The sequence below is a fragment of the Colletotrichum navitas genome (genome assembly GCF_030913465.1).
Source record: "Colletotrichum navitas strain CBS 125086 chromosome Unknown LY79scaffold_88, whole genome shotgun sequence".
Taxonomy (NCBI): domain Eukaryota; kingdom Fungi; phylum Ascomycota; class Sordariomycetes; order Glomerellales; family Glomerellaceae; genus Colletotrichum; species Colletotrichum navitas.
The window spans coordinates 151,874-166,450 of record NW_026850634.1 but is presented as its reverse complement, the minus strand read 5'-3'; the positions used below and the strand labels follow the sequence as shown (position 1 = coordinate 166,450).

Below are 14,577 nucleotides of genomic sequence, written 5' to 3'. Positions count from 1 at the left end.
ATTCTATAAATTAGTCTATAAGAGTATATAGCTACTATATCTTTTACTAGTTTTACTGTTAATTAAGTAGAAGTATTACTAAATATTAATAATACATTATATTTGTATTTTTATTAACTATAAATTTATTATAACTATATAGGAAAGCCTATTTATAGTCTAGTATAGAATACTTATACTAAAGAAGTAGATCTACCTCTAGGCACTATTAAGAAAGGGTAGGGCATCTAGGCTACCTAACAAAGAAAAAGAGGAATAGTAAAACATAGGAAAACTACTTATATTATAATAATATCTAATAATAATAATATATATATTAATTAATAGGTCTTATAATTCTTAGACCTAATCTACAAAAATACTAAAATAAAAGTATAAATTAATAAAGTAATTATAAAAAGAGTAAATTTCTTTAAATAAATAAAAGTGTAGTAATAACTAGCAGTATATTTCTATATAGAGTATTAAGGCTAATAATAATAACTATATATAAGTAATTGTGTTCCCTTTAATCTCTTCTTAGGTCTATAAATCCCTTTTTTAATAGGTAAGTAGCCTTCCTATTATTCTATCCCTTGTGTTAACTGCTATATAACTCTTAGGACTATGTTACCTAACCCTATTACAATAGCCTATTAGTACTTTTACTAGTGTAACCTTAGTTATATTATACTATAAACTATTATAAATAAATTTAGCTATAGGTAACTATTTTACCTAGTTATTTTACTTAATATTATAAAAGGCTTAAAGGTAGTATTTAATATTCTAGTTTTATCTCTTTATTTATTTATTAGTTTAAAGGTAATAGGCTATACTAAGCTTTTATTTAATAGCTAGCTAGTAATATACTACTGCCTAAAAGTAACTTATAAATAAGGACCTATAATTTAATACTATTAAGGTTAAAAGTCTAAAATAAAAAAACACTTTATTTACTAAGAGAGTTATTAGCTAATCTACTATTAAAGTTTTCCTAGTAAGTAAATAAATAGTATACTTTATAAGCTTATTAACTATAACTAGAATACTATTATATACTTTACTATTAAATCTTTTTAACTTTAGTAACTTAGTAATAAAGTCTATAGTAACCTACTCTTATAGTTAGTTAAGTAGTAAAAGAAAAGCTAGTTTCTTATAAAGTAAATAGTACTTTAGCTTTATATATTAGTAAGTAGTATATATATTAATATACTTCTTAATATCTTTTTTTATTAATTTCTAGAAAAATATTTATCTTATATATTTTATTATTTAGGTTACCTCTAAGTACTTCTTTAATAGTTTATTATAAAATACTATAAGTAGCCTTATCTTTATTATATATTCCTCTAGTACTATAAGCTTACCTTAGTATTAAAGTAACTTATTTTCTTCTTTAGCCTAGTAACTCCTTAGTTATTACTACTTTTTTAACTAAATTTACTTATCCTCTAGTTATACTATAGTAACTTTTTTTTCTAAGGTAGTAGTAAGTTCCTTTAGGGCTACTATATTTTAACCTAGTAGTCTACTATACCTAATTACTACTACTTTTTTTTTAAACTTACTAAAGAAGTCCTTTAAAAATATACCTTATACTTCTTTTTTTTTTTTTTACTAAGCTAGTAGTTTAGCCTTTATAAAAGCCTATTTACTATATTATTTTTACCTAGGTAATATTTAATCTTAAAATTAAATAATAAAAAGTCTTATAGTAACTTAGCTTAGTAGCTATTAAATTATAGCTTAGCTACTAAGTAGTAGTACCTTAAGTAGTTTATTAAAAATATAATATAGTACTAAGTATATAAAAATAGTACTTTTAATATATAGCTACTTCTTAAATTATAAGTAACTTAGCCTCTAGTGCTCTATAGTATAGCTTTACCCTCTAGAGTTTTTATAATATATAAGCTATAAGGCACTAGGCTTCTTTATAAAGCTAGCTTAGTACTACTTTTATTATAAAGTTAAATATATTTATTTTAAGTTAAATAAGTAATATAAAGTTAAAATATTATAAGATAAAAGTATAAGTAAATATAGTATAGACTTTATAAAAGGCTTCTTTAGCTTTTTTTATAATTACTTACTTCTTTATTACCTTAGTAAATAGTTAGTTAATAAAAAAAAATATACCTTAGAATAGTTCTTAATAAACTACTTATAAAAATTTATAAACCCTAGGAAGGTCTATATCTCTTATATACTAGTAGGCAGTAGCTACTAAGTAATTACTTTTACTTTCTCTTATTTTATTAAAATACCTTTATTAGATACTATAAAACCTAAGAAGCTAATAGACTTAGTATAAAAGAAGTACTTCTTAAGGTTAGTATATAGCCTTATAGTGTCTAACTAGCTTAGTACTATCTTTACTACCTCTATATAGCTCTCCTTATTCTTTATAAAGATTAAAATATTATTTAAATAAATAATATAGATAATATCTACTAGACCTACTAAAGTATTATTAATATAAGATTAGAATATTATAAGTATATTAACTAGCCTAAAAGGTATAACCTAATACTTATAGTATTTATAGTAAATATAAAAGGCTATTTTTTATTTATTTTTACTATAAATCTTTACTTAGTAGTATATATCCTTAAGGTCTAGCTTTATAAATTATATTACTTTTACTAAATAGTCTAAAATTTTCTTTATTAAAGGTAGTAGTACTTAGTTCTTAATAGTAATCTTATTAAGCCTATAGTAGTTAATATAGAGGTAAAGCTTACCTTTTTCTTAGGTATAAATAAGATTAGTGCCTCTACTAGTAACTTTAAGGGCTATATTTAGCCTTTAGCTAAAGATTTATTAATATACTTCTTTAGCTTCTTTAGTTCTTTTTTTACTAGTAGGTAAATAAGGCTAAATAGTAGTACTATACTTAGTTCTAATTCTATTATATATATTTATATATTATCTTTTACTAGTTTTACTACTAGGTCTATATTAAATATATAGGCCTATTCTCTATATTCCTTTAGTATTATAGCCTTTATACTACTAGCCTTATTAGCCTTTTTATTTTTCTTTAGTATATAAGTAAATATCTCTAGTGCCTTCTCTAGTGTCCTATACCCTAGGTGTTAAATTATAAAAAGGTCTATAAAGACTACCTTAGTATTCTTTAAGGCCTTTTTAACTACCTTTTAGCCTTATATAAGTTAAATATAGTCTTTACTTAGTAAATAAGTTTAGCTAATTATTTTTTACTTAAGGTTAAGCTTTACTATTTACTCTTAGGAGATCCTTAGGATAATATTATATTCTCTTATATTATTTACTTATAAAGTATAGCTTTATATCCTTAATATTTTAATATTATCTTTTACTTTTAATACTATTTTCTTTAAACTATAGTCTAGGGCTTTACCTCTTTATATACCTTATAATAGTAGTTTCTCCTTATAGACTACTAGTAGCCTCTTTATATATAATATTCTCTAGTGTATAAGGTTTTTATTTACCTTTAGGTTAATTAATACCCTTTTTTTTTTTATATACTACTTATCTTAGTATAAAAGTCTACCTTAAATTAGTAGTATAGCTTTTTTTCTTAAGATAATTAGATAGTATTAACCTTTATTACCTTTATTATATACTATTTACTTAAGTATTTAAGTTAACTATATCTATAGTATTTCTTTTTAGTATAACTAGCTAATAAATACTTTAGCTTACTATAGTTAAAGTAAGTTAAAAAGTACTATAGCCTAGTTAAAAGTAAGTAGTTACTTTTCTCTTTTTTTACCTTTAGGGCCTCTAGTATTAGCGTTAATATACCCTAGGTTATTATAAGTATAAATATAAAGTATATAGACTAAGGCTTTATTATAAAGACCTTTATATTAAGGCTTAGTAGTATAGCTAAGGCCTACTAGTCTTTTTATTCTTAATTTTACCTCTACTAGTCTACTAGTCTATTCTTAGTATAGGCTTTAGCTAGTGTCTTAGCTTATTATATAGTATTATTAAAGGCTTATTATATCTTAGGTATCCCTTAGGCTAATATATAGCTCTTTAGATTAAATAGTAACTAATTAAGTATATAGACTACCTATTATTTTTTAGCTTATAAGTTAAAGTATTTTACTTTAATAGTCTTATACTTATTAATAAATTACTAGTATAACTAGTTAACCTTTTACTTTATATTATTAAGCTTTATTACTATACTAAAGGCCTATATATTAGTATTAGTAATATTATTTTTTAACTAAGTCTTTATTATCTCTTAGATTACTTCTTTTATTTAGCTATTATAGTAGGCTTTAATATACTTTTACTACTTATATACTAGGTTTTTCTTTAGTATAAAGCTAGTATACTATACTTTACTTTAGTTATCTTTAAATTCTTTTTTTATAACTTTAAACTATTTTTTTAGCTTAAATAAAAAGTCCTAAAGGTTATTTTATATACTTCTTTTATATTAAATTAAAAGTAACTACTTTAATAGTATATTAATATAGTAGTACTTATACTTTAGCTAGAGAGTAATAGCTAGGCCTAGTATATTATATACCTTTTTAATAAAAGCTTTATTTATTAAAGCTAAAATCTAGTTAATAAAATTTTTTTTTTAGCTTTTTTTACTTACTCTTTTAAAAGGTTTTTAAGTTTCTCTTTTATTATTTTTTTAAGGTTACTCTAAAGCTAATATTATATTAGTAGGCCTTTATTCTTTATCTATACCTAGGTATTACTACTATCTAGGGTTAGTTATCTAAAGGTAACACTTATACTTTACTAGGTAGTAGCTTAGGTATTAAAGGGTAATATTATAGCTTTAATAGTTAGTATACTTAAGAATAAGTAAAGATTAAAATATATTAAAGAGGTTATAGTACTAAGTAAAAGAGTCTATAAATAGTGTAGTTAAAGGTTAATTATAACTATTTTCTAATTTACTTTCTCTTAATTCTCTTGTTCTTATAAACTCTGCTTTTGTGTAACCCTTGGATAATAGTTTTCCTAGTTGTGGCCCTATAGCTGGTGGTCCCCTGGTCCCCCCTACCTCTGGCACCTGACAGTCTTTTCCTAGGTGGATATGTGCCTGGATGTATCTAGACACTAGAAGCAACCAAGGGGTTAACCACATGCCTATAGAGCCATAAATGTCTATTATTTATATAAATATTAACCTATTAGAATTATAGCATTATAGGTCGTAGCCCAAAGACCAAATCTGCAGGGACAATATTTTATAAGTTCTGACTGTATATCAACTATAATAATGATGCAAGCCGACAGATAAGGCTTTGAAAAGATTCAGCGTTAGTGAGAGTGTCGTTAAACCGGGATAGCTTCGTGTGGCTAGTACCAGTGGTGAACGCCGCAGATGTGGCTCACTAAACGGCATGACCCACTTAGAAGGGGTATTCCAACCCGATCTCGTTTCCTATGTAGATTCTAGATAGGACAAATACTTTACATTCTCTTAAACAGACGCTGCGGTTTGTCACAGATAGTTCAGTCTCAACTGCATGTATGGAGTTAAAACTGGGGGAGGGGGTAGATTGAGAAGTTGCGAGAACCCGCAATGCGGAGTGTGTCGATAGTGAGTACACACTAGCCAACCGCTTGTGGCTACCTAAGACTTTTTGTGACTTTGCTACGAAGTTGTGGCGTGTCATCATGTATGCATCATCATTTTGAACCGTGAGTCTGGGTGAAGAGCACATTGTTGTAGCTTTTACTTTTTTGTCTATTATTCATCCAGCTAGTCATAACGTCATGTCCAGAGCCTTCTCGTGCCCTGTATTCATGTCCTGTTGCTCCGCTTAAACACAACTAAAAAAGACTGGAAGCATTTACCGGCAGGTGTAGCCACCGTCGATGACGATGTCGGCACCGGTGGTGTAGGTGCTGGCGTCGGAGACGAGGTACACGTAGGCACCCTTGAGCTCCTTGGCGTCACCGTTGCGGCCCATTGGGATCATGCTCTTCCACAGCTCCTGAGTCTCCTGGGCGACGAAGTCGGACAGGCCGGTGTCGATGTAGCCGGGAGAGATGGAGTTGACGCGGGCAAAGTCGCGCCACTCGTTGGCGAGCGAGCGCGCCATGTGAATGCAGCCGGCCTTTGCGACGTTGTAGGAGGTCTGCTCCTGGGGGTAGTTGGCGATGTGGCCGGACATGGAGGCGGTGATGACGAAGGAGCCGGTGCCGCGCTCACGGAAGTGGGCACCAACGGCCTTGGCGCAGTAGGCGGTGCCGTTGAGGTCGATCTGGATGACGTGGTCCCAGGCCTCCTTGGAGCCGTCGATGACTCCGCTGTCGGCAGTGGCACCGGCACTAGTGGAGGGCGTCGTTAGCAACACGTTTGAGATGATTCCCTTTGGGCCGAGGCCGTGAGCCGGAAGTGGGGGGGACTTACTTGGCGATGAAGGCATCGATCTTTCCAAAGTCCGAGATGATCTGCTTGGTGGTCGCCTCGACGTTGTCGTAGTCGCTCACGTTGAGCTTGTAGATCTTGACCTTGACGCCGTACTCCTTCTCGAGCTCGGCGGCGTTCTTCTCGGCACCCTCCTTGCGGGAGGAGTAGGTGAGGGCCAGGTCGGCGCCCATCTCGGCACAGCCGCGAGCGGCCTCGATACCCATGCCACGGGGGCCGGAAGCGCCGGTGACGACGACGACCTTGCCCTTGAGGCTGAAGAGGTCCAGAAGACGGGAGGCGGTGGGAATTCCTTGGGGCATGATGGCGGTGTTGATGTGATTTGCGTTTTTGGATAAAAGAGTACAATGGGTATAAAACCTTTTTTTTCTTTGGAATGTGAATATTAGAAAAGAGAAGATGGAAAAAAGAGGAAGAAGATCTGCGGGAAACGCTCTTCTTAGATAGCAGGTCGCAGAGGGTGCTGGCGGGGTCAGTAAGTGGGATGATGGAGGGGTAGCTTGGGAATCTGGCCGGCCGTGACGGCATCCCAGACCCCCGCTGATGTCATTGACAGGCTCACACGGTCTATGTACACTACTATTAGACGGCGGAGCTCAACATGGATGGGCCATCACTCATCCAGAGGCGATTAACACGCGATTCAACCGGGGTTTGTCGAGCCGTGGGAGAGAGAGAGAGAGGCCGTGTAACCCTGGATGAGCCCATGTCTTTTTCGTGTGCCCGCCAGTCTGGTGGATCTAGATAACTGGGACCCGGATGGGTCGTAGGTACCTACGTGTGGACGACAAGTACCTGAGTAATGCCCACCGGTGAACATGCGGCTGCAGCTTTGACAAGTCAGCAATCGCATCTCGAGCTCACTTGGCGCAACCTTTCCGACCTGCAGGCCGAGCGCACCGACGGATTTGCCAGCGGGGGTGATGCATCAATGATTGAAATATGTGGCATATCGCCTTCTCTGGTTGTGAATGAGTACAAACGGACTTGGTGTTGCCTCTTGCGAAGTAGTGGTTCAGTCGCAAACTTGGCATACAGATCTAGGCCTGCTGGGCATAGCGTCCAATCAGTACAGTGCACCGGTAACACCACGCCTATGGCCAAGAGCTCAGCTAACCCCCCACAGTTGAGTCCACTACCAACCACCCCAGACCCTGTAACGCGCGCATTAGTCAAGGCCTTGCATCGTCGATGCTGCATTGTCGCGTCAACTCCCGCGAAAGAACGAGTTGCCTGCGGGGCATGTATGGCACAAACCGAGAGGGGGAGCCTCGATGCCGTGGACGAATACGCACGTATTCTGCTTGTACACTCAAGCCTTTGGTGTTTCCGTTGGCGCGGAGCTGGGCGCTGGGTCCGGAGGCATGTCGGCGAACACCCACACACACACACACAAAGGCGGGATGATGGAGCGCGGGTTTCGGGTCGCTGCGGGTGGACATACGGACTTGATGACTTGATGACTTGGTGAGAACGTAGCCATGGCGGTCCCTCCCAGGGTCGCACGGGTTGATGACTTGATGCATAAGAGGCATTCAATAGAAGCTGTTCCAAAGGGTATATCTGCGCATCGTTCTGTGTCTGAAAATGCACAGCTGAGGGGAACGTTGTGGGAGGATTTGAGAAGCGTTCGGCGATTAGAGAAATGTTGGCGAGAATTCGCGCTGTTCCCGTCTTGATTGAGCAGGGTTTTGTTTGTCTGGGCATCGTCCGACCACATCGTCCAGACATAAATCTGTCCCCATCAGGGCACCCGCCTTCATGTATGTTACCAAGTCATCGCAGACGATCCCTTGAAAAGTTGTAGAGAGCTGTCTTGTCGTATAATTACCAGAACCTAGCCTACCACGCAATATGGTTGGGCGGTCGAAGCTTGCCACAACCCCAGCTGTTTGGATTATCTGAAGCAACCCCTGTCTGCCACCGCCTTCTGAACTCGTCCGATATTTCTCAGGCAGCCATCGAATCGAAACTTCACTTTGTTTTCTGGCCTGAGTCGCGATTCTGGTAAAAAAAAAACCATTCTCATTAGCTCTCCTTGGTCCCAATGGATAATGCACATGGCAGATTGTTGAGGAAACCCGGTCGTGGTGCATTCATCGGCCACTATCAAGGTAACAAACAGTGACTGCTCCCAATGACGCCACCGAAGTTTCTCTCATCACGAGAAACTCTCGAAGCGCCTGTTCGGTCATGATGAGAGATATTTTCGTCATCGAGGGAGTGACTTAAAAGTCCTCTGCCCGCTTGTGATAGCGGGATTTGTGGCCTGATCGGCCAGACTCAGCATTTACTCATAAATGCAATCGTCCGCCATGGGAGTTCGCTGGCACATCGTGTTTTCCGATCAATCTTTCACCACGCTACAATGCCGCGTCAATCCGTTCCATACGCCTGGTATGGGCCAGATCCGGTGATTCCACGACGAACGAACAAAACAACGAGCCTCTACCACTCGGCACCGAGGATCGTGTCAGCGGTTGTAATCTTGTCCATCACCGCCTCTGTACTCCTGACGGCGATTTACAGCATGGTGCGGCCCAATGACTCCAATCAAAGCGTCATCGTATGTCTCGCCATCCTTGTGGGCATCGCACAAAACAGCATGCTCCTCGGCTTCGTCCTACATAACTGCATTGGCCTCCCACCGATCAGCATCGGCGTAACGGTTTTCGCATACTTTGTTCTATGGATAGTCTTGCAAACCTTTGGATTTACCGGCATCGACATTGTGCGGCTACACACTTGGCCGAAGCTCGTCAGAAACGTATGCGCCATCTGGATGGTCCTGACTATTCTGAATATATGGTTATTCCTGACAGCGCTCTTTGTTGTTATCGCAGAGCGGCACAGAATCCGGATCGTGACGAGATCCAACGCGACAAGACGGACAGAGGCGAGACCGGCGACGGCGGTGACCGAAGACGCTCTAGACGAGGAGGCAGCTAGCTCGGTTCAGCCACCACCGTACGTTTCCGTAAGGGAGACGAAGAACCAGCATGCTTGAGCTGATTTCCTGGTTTCTCTGGGCGCAAAATTTCCTTCAATGGCTTGTTGTAAGAGAAAGTACGCTGGGGGCTATGAAGGAAACATGTAATAGGGTACTTGTCTAACATTATATTGGTGAGATGAATGTTATCTTGTATACGGGTCTGGTAGCAGCATGTTGGTCCCCCGCTCAGGACTTCAACCAGATAGAGGTTACTAGAGTTGATATGTTGAGACAAAAGAACACATGAACTTGGAGAAGTATCCAGACTTCTTTGATCATCTTGGGTTCATCAGTTACTTCCTTTGGCGGAATTCCACTTCCTGAACGCCGACCTTTTCTCCCAAGTCGGCATTGTGAACAACCTTGACGTCCCCAAAGATCTCGTCAATTTCCTCCAACGATTTACCTACGAAACGTTAGAGTTGTTCCACAGGGGCTTGGTGATAAAGTTTACCTCTAGTCTCGGGATAGAATATCGCAAAGATGACAGCGCAAAGAGCGTTGGTTAAGATGAAGAGGATCTGGGGACACTGAGTTAGCTTGGGTTCCACAAGAGCGCACCGCATTGCCTACGTAGTACTTCCAGCCCACATCAGCAAGCGCAATAGGAGAGCACTGAGTTATGATCAAGCTGATGGAGTAATGGATGACCTGGACGATGGCGTTCGCTTTGGCTCGTAACTCGGTCGTGAAGACTTCTGGCCTACAAGGAAGTCAGAACAGATCCCCAAATCCCCTGCTCAAACAAGCAGACGTACGGAATAATCCAGGTCATAGGTCCCAAGAGAGCAGAGTAATTTGCTGAAACAGCAAATATGCAGGCAATTAGACCACGCTGGGCTGCATCGTTTGTGGGAAACCCGGGTCTCGCGGGATATACCGCAGCCAAGATCGTTATGATCAAATAGCTGACCGACAAAAGCGATGAGCTGATGACCAGGATTTTCTTGCGGCCGACACGGTCGACGAAAAACAGGAAAAGTAAGCACGCTACGGGGCCTACCGACCCGTACAGGCCGCTAACCAGGAGTTGCTGGTCTTGGCTGAATTGCAACGTGGCGTAGATGGCCGTCTGGTAGTACTGCACGAACGATATGCCTGATAGCATAGCCGCACCCCATACAAAGGTTCCGACGAAGAGTCTTCTTCGGAAAGCAGAGATCCTAAGCAAGTCGCCCCAGGATAGCCGGCTTTGAGCTTGCTGCTCCTCTGCAATGTTGATTTGGATGATAGTGAACTCGTTGCGGCACCAGTCGTCGTTAGACCCGTCGTAATGATAGTTGCGAAACGCTTTTTCAGCCTCTTCGTAACGACCCTTAAGGCACAACCATCTGGGTGACTCGTCGACGAAGAGAACACCGATTCCTAGGAGGAGAGCCGGGAGGCTTTGTATCGCAAACCCCAGTCGCCATTGGTTTGGATTGTGCCACTTGCCCTCACCCACTCCAGTCCATAATGCGACAAAGAAACCCCAAGCAACCACTATTCATACGTATCAGAACTTGACCAAGTTTAACAGAGATGCGACTTATTACTCATCTGGTTGACAGCCGTGATTCGGGCTCGCTCGTGTGTCTCGAGGCTTGTCAGACTTCAACTGGCGCGCGAGATCGACGGACACTAACAACGCAGGCTTACCTTTGCAATTTCTGCCCCGAACACTGGAGCTACGCCAGTTATTGTCCCAACAGCGAATCCCACCAGGAGACGACCCGTAATGACTGGAACGACGTCAGTATAGACATTTTACAAGATTCGACTACTCACGCATAGCGACGTGGGCAGCGCCAGCCATCATCGCCCCGCCAATGACACCCCATATACAGCCGAAAGCAATGGCCCTCCTCCGGCCAAATCTGTCGCTGGTGATACCAACAGAGGCACTACCCAGCCAAGCTGGGGTCTGGTAATTAGTCTTTTGAGAGCATCGGTGGGAAACACAGAGATGTACCTCCGGCCTGGTACACAGAAACAATGGACCCTCTCAAAGGAGCACTGGGGTTACCAAAGTACACCAAGAACGACTTGAGTGCCAAGCTGGGAGTTATTATCCCTGAGTCGCTGGAATCAGATATGAGAACGCCTGCCAGATAAACTAGGAGGGGGGAACCCTCACTTACTATCCGTACAAAAACCCGCCTGTGCCAAGTAGGATTGCTGTCAAGAATGGCTTGCTAAGCCAGCCCGAGGTATTTGGTTTCATGGCCGCGCGATCGTATCTCGAAAGACCAACAAGCAACAAGTCAAAGCCAATTTAGAGTTGTGCTCCAAGCACGGCCGTCACATGAACTGGATCTCGTACAATATGTATCTCTTCGTCTTGTCTTTCCCAGCATCCATTAACAACTGCCGCGATGGTGCTACCCGAAGTCAGGGTATGATTACCCGCGTAGGTCCCGTGCCAGCCAACGGGTCGTGTGGGGGATCCTGGAACACAGCGGAGCCTGCATCTCCTCCCCCGCGTAACCCACGTCAGGCTCCGTTGCGGGGTTATGGGCCTGTCAGGTCCGATGTTGCCTTGTCTCATTGGGGACTACTGGCCGTGGGGGATTCTCAATGGCCCAGTTACACCTTCGCGAATGACCATATCACGGCGGGGGTGGCTCAATGGGCTGTTGCCGCCAAGGTCGGCAATTGTCAGACCGTCAAGTCGGAACGCTAACTATGCTGTCGACCTCGGTGATTCTGGGTTTCCAGCAGACGCAATAACTATATCTTTTCTGTTGATTCAATCTACCTTCATCTGTGTGAGTTTTGCCGAGGTTGGCCGCCGGAAAGAATAACGTTCTGATACCCCCTCGTACGGGAGACTCTGATCATTGATTGCCTTCTACATAGCGAGATTATGACGACTTTCGACGTTTTCTCGTATTTGGCTGCGGTGGTCGGTCTGGGTTACCTTGTCTTGACGTTGCCCACGGTACGGTCGTCTGCCAAGCCTCAACCGTACGCACTGAGTGATGACTGACCTCCTCTTCTAACCAGTTGCAACAGAAATGGAAGCTACACTCCCATCGCTCTCAGCTACCACCAGGGCCCAAAGCCATCAGGACCGGCATAAATAAGCCGTGGCTCTGGTTCCAAGAGCTGGGCAGGGAGTTCGGCGATGTCGTGTATCTCCAGATGGGGCCGACACCAACGATCGTCTTGGGGTCTGCCCAGGCAGCTTGGGATCTCCTTGAGAAGAAAGGGGCCATATTCTCATCTCGCCCGCGCTTCATAATGGGGGGCGAACTCTTGTCCGGCGGCAAGAGGGGCCTCATGGCCCCTTACTCGCCGTTCTGGAGACGCTGGCGCAAGCTCCTTCACAGCGGCTTCATGCAGAGGCAGAGCGAGACGTATCGGCCGATTCAGAGCCTCGAGTCCAAGGTCCTCATGCACGAGCTTCTCGCGCAACCCGGAGATTTCAGGAAGCATCTCGAGCGATACGCGGCGTCCGTCATCGTGACGGTGGCGTACGGCAGGAGGGTCGAGGACGTTTCGACCGACATCGTCGTCCAGCGAAATGCCGAGTCCATGGGTCGTCTGACCGCAGTCAAGTATGTCATTCCCCAGCTGGAGAACACAGAAGCATTATTAAACACCGACCCTTCGTAGCATCCCAGGAAAGTTTGCGGTTGAACGGTTCCCGGTGCTCAAGTACGTCCCGAGCTTTCTGGCCCCGTGGAAGGCCGAAGTCTTGAAACAAAGACAAAAAGACGTCCAGCTCTACACGGAGCTCATGGAAGAAGTTCGAGCCAAGGTCGCAAAAGGCGTGGCGCCGGCTTGCTTTGCGAGGCACCTCTTACAGGAGCAGGCAAGTCTCGGTATGTCGGATCTAGAGATTGCTTACACGGCAGGATCGCCGTTCGGGGCGGGTGTTGAGACGGTAAGAAAAGGGCGCTGGGATTTCACCTTGAAGGCAGCAAGTTGCTAACGCCATATTCTCAAGTCGGCTGGGTCCCTGGCCAGCTTCCTTTTGGCGTGCGCCAAGTTCGGTCCGCAATTCATACCAAAAGCCCAAGAAGAACTTGACAGGGTCGTCGGCAGTGGGCGACTGCCGGATTTCGCAGACTTGGAAAGACTCAAGTACGTCGAAGCCATAGCGTCGGAGACTCTACGCTGGAGGCCGGTTGCCGTGCTCGGAGGCACTCCTCACGCAAGCACGGCGGATCACACGTACAGGGGCATGTTCATACCGAAGGGGAGCACCATCATCGCGCCTCTGTGGAGCAGTAAGTTTCAACCGATCGAGCCGGCCGGGGCTGTCTCCTGACCCGCGATCCGTAGTACATCTCAACGAGGCGGACTTCCCGGAACCCCACGAATTCAGGCCTGAACGGTTCACGGAGCGCAGAGAATATCCCGGCGCGTTCGGCCATAGCGCCTTTGGCTGGGGCCGCCGCATCTGCCCAGGCATGCACCTCGGGTCCGCGTCGGTCGCGCTCAATATCGCGAGGATCCTTTGGGGGTTCGCGGTCGGCGCCGCCAAGGACGACAAGGGCAGAGACATTGACGTCGACATGTGAGTATTCTCGGTTCTTTTCTCACTGGTACGGGGGCTGAGAGTCTTCCACACAGTTTTGCTTACTCAGACGGCTTCAACTCGAGCCCGTTGCCGTTCCCTTGCTCAATCATACCCCGGTCTTCGAAGCACGCCACAGTAATCCAAAGAGAGTACGAGAATGCTTTGAAAGAGCTCGGAAAGTACACTGCTGCAGAAAGCATGGTGTCTTAGTATGTTATGCCTCCCGACTGGGTATAACAGGTTAGCCACGATGGAACCGTATGATATGGTCAGCTCAGCCGTGACTAGGAACCGCCAAGGTTTTTGTAAGACAATGGACGCTCCACCCCTTTGCAGACATCGACTCGGAGAGGTAATATGCCAGATCTATCACCAGGAACTCTACGGTTGGATTTTGTTGCCTGCAGCCTGTACACAATCTCACTGTGATCATTATACTCGTGTTGGGCACGGAGCGGAGTGATCACCGGCAGCACCGGTACAAGACTGAGAGACGAAGCCAGAAATCGAACGCAGCGATGCCTAGGGACTACTAACAAGATCGCGTCTCGGGTCTACGTGGCGACGAAACCTACAGTTGGGCCTGTAAAGGAGGGAGTTCTGAGCGCAGATACGGTCAACTACTCTACTTTTGCCGTAACGAGCTAGGATAAGACAAAGGGCCCAGGTCAAGAAGTACAGCTCCAA

General features: G+C 42.7%; 5 protein-coding genes across 5 annotated transcripts; 3 read left to right on the top strand and 2 right to left on the bottom strand.

Annotated features, from left to right (window-relative positions):
* Window positions 1-5,810: 5,810 nt before the first annotated feature.
* On the bottom strand, window positions 5,811-6,693 carry LY79DRAFT_525407 (short chain dehydrogenase; the record flags this gene model as incomplete). Its single annotated transcript, XM_060555721.1, has 2 exons — window positions 5,811-6,291; window positions 6,374-6,693. 2 exons carry the CDS (start codon window positions 6,691-6,693, stop codon window positions 5,811-5,813), a joined length of 801 nt encoding a protein of 266 aa, XP_060409279.1.
* Window positions 6,694-7,053: 360 nt separating this feature from the next.
* Window positions 7,054-8,205, top strand: LY79DRAFT_401122 (uncharacterized protein). Its single transcript, XM_060553026.1, has 2 exons — window positions 7,054-7,460; window positions 7,518-8,205. The coding sequence occupies exons 1-2, from the start codon at window positions 7,194-7,196 to the stop codon at window positions 7,860-7,862; spliced, it is 612 nt and encodes a 203-aa protein (XP_060409278.1). The 5' UTR covers window positions 7,054-7,193; the 3' UTR covers window positions 7,863-8,205.
* Window positions 8,206-8,759: 554 nt separating this feature from the next.
* Window positions 8,760-9,398, top strand: LY79DRAFT_525342 (uncharacterized protein; the record flags this gene model as incomplete). Its single annotated transcript, XM_060555714.1, has 1 exon — window positions 8,760-9,398. One exon carries the CDS (start codon window positions 8,760-8,762, stop codon window positions 9,396-9,398), a length of 639 nt encoding a protein of 212 aa, XP_060409277.1.
* Window positions 9,399-9,676: 278 nt separating this feature from the next.
* On the bottom strand, window positions 9,677-11,586 carry LY79DRAFT_525439 (hexose transporter; the record flags this gene model as incomplete). The annotated part of the gene is made up of 10 exons (XM_060555729.1): window positions 9,677-9,789; window positions 9,838-9,913; window positions 9,945-10,086; window positions 10,142-10,525; window positions 10,649-10,865; window positions 10,901-10,974; window positions 11,005-11,104; window positions 11,151-11,279; window positions 11,323-11,444; window positions 11,504-11,586. The coding sequence occupies 10 exons, from the start codon at window positions 11,584-11,586 to the stop codon at window positions 9,677-9,679; spliced, it is 1,440 nt and encodes a 479-aa protein (XP_060409276.1).
* A 642-nt stretch (window positions 11,587-12,228) lies between these two features.
* On the top strand, window positions 12,229-14,100 carry LY79DRAFT_593821 (cytochrome P450; the record flags this gene model as incomplete). The annotated part of the gene is given in 7 exon segments (XM_060561609.1): window positions 12,229-12,303; window positions 12,369-12,922; window positions 12,981-13,125; window positions 13,136-13,189; window positions 13,315-13,597; window positions 13,653-13,887; window positions 13,944-14,100. The coding sequence occupies 7 exon segments, from the start codon at window positions 12,229-12,231 to the stop codon at window positions 14,098-14,100; spliced, it is 1,503 nt and encodes a 500-aa protein (XP_060409275.1).
* Between the last annotated feature and the right edge of the window lie 477 nt (window positions 14,101-14,577).

Coding starts and splice junctions, on each gene's coding strand:
- LY79DRAFT_401122 (XM_060553026.1), top strand. CDS start 7,194: ATGCCCACCGGTGAACATGCGGCTGCAGCTTTGACAAGTCAGCAATCG. Junction 7,461..7,517: donor CTGGGCATAGCGTCCAATCA/GTACAGTGCACC, acceptor AACCCCCCACAG/TTGAGTCCACTACCAACCAC.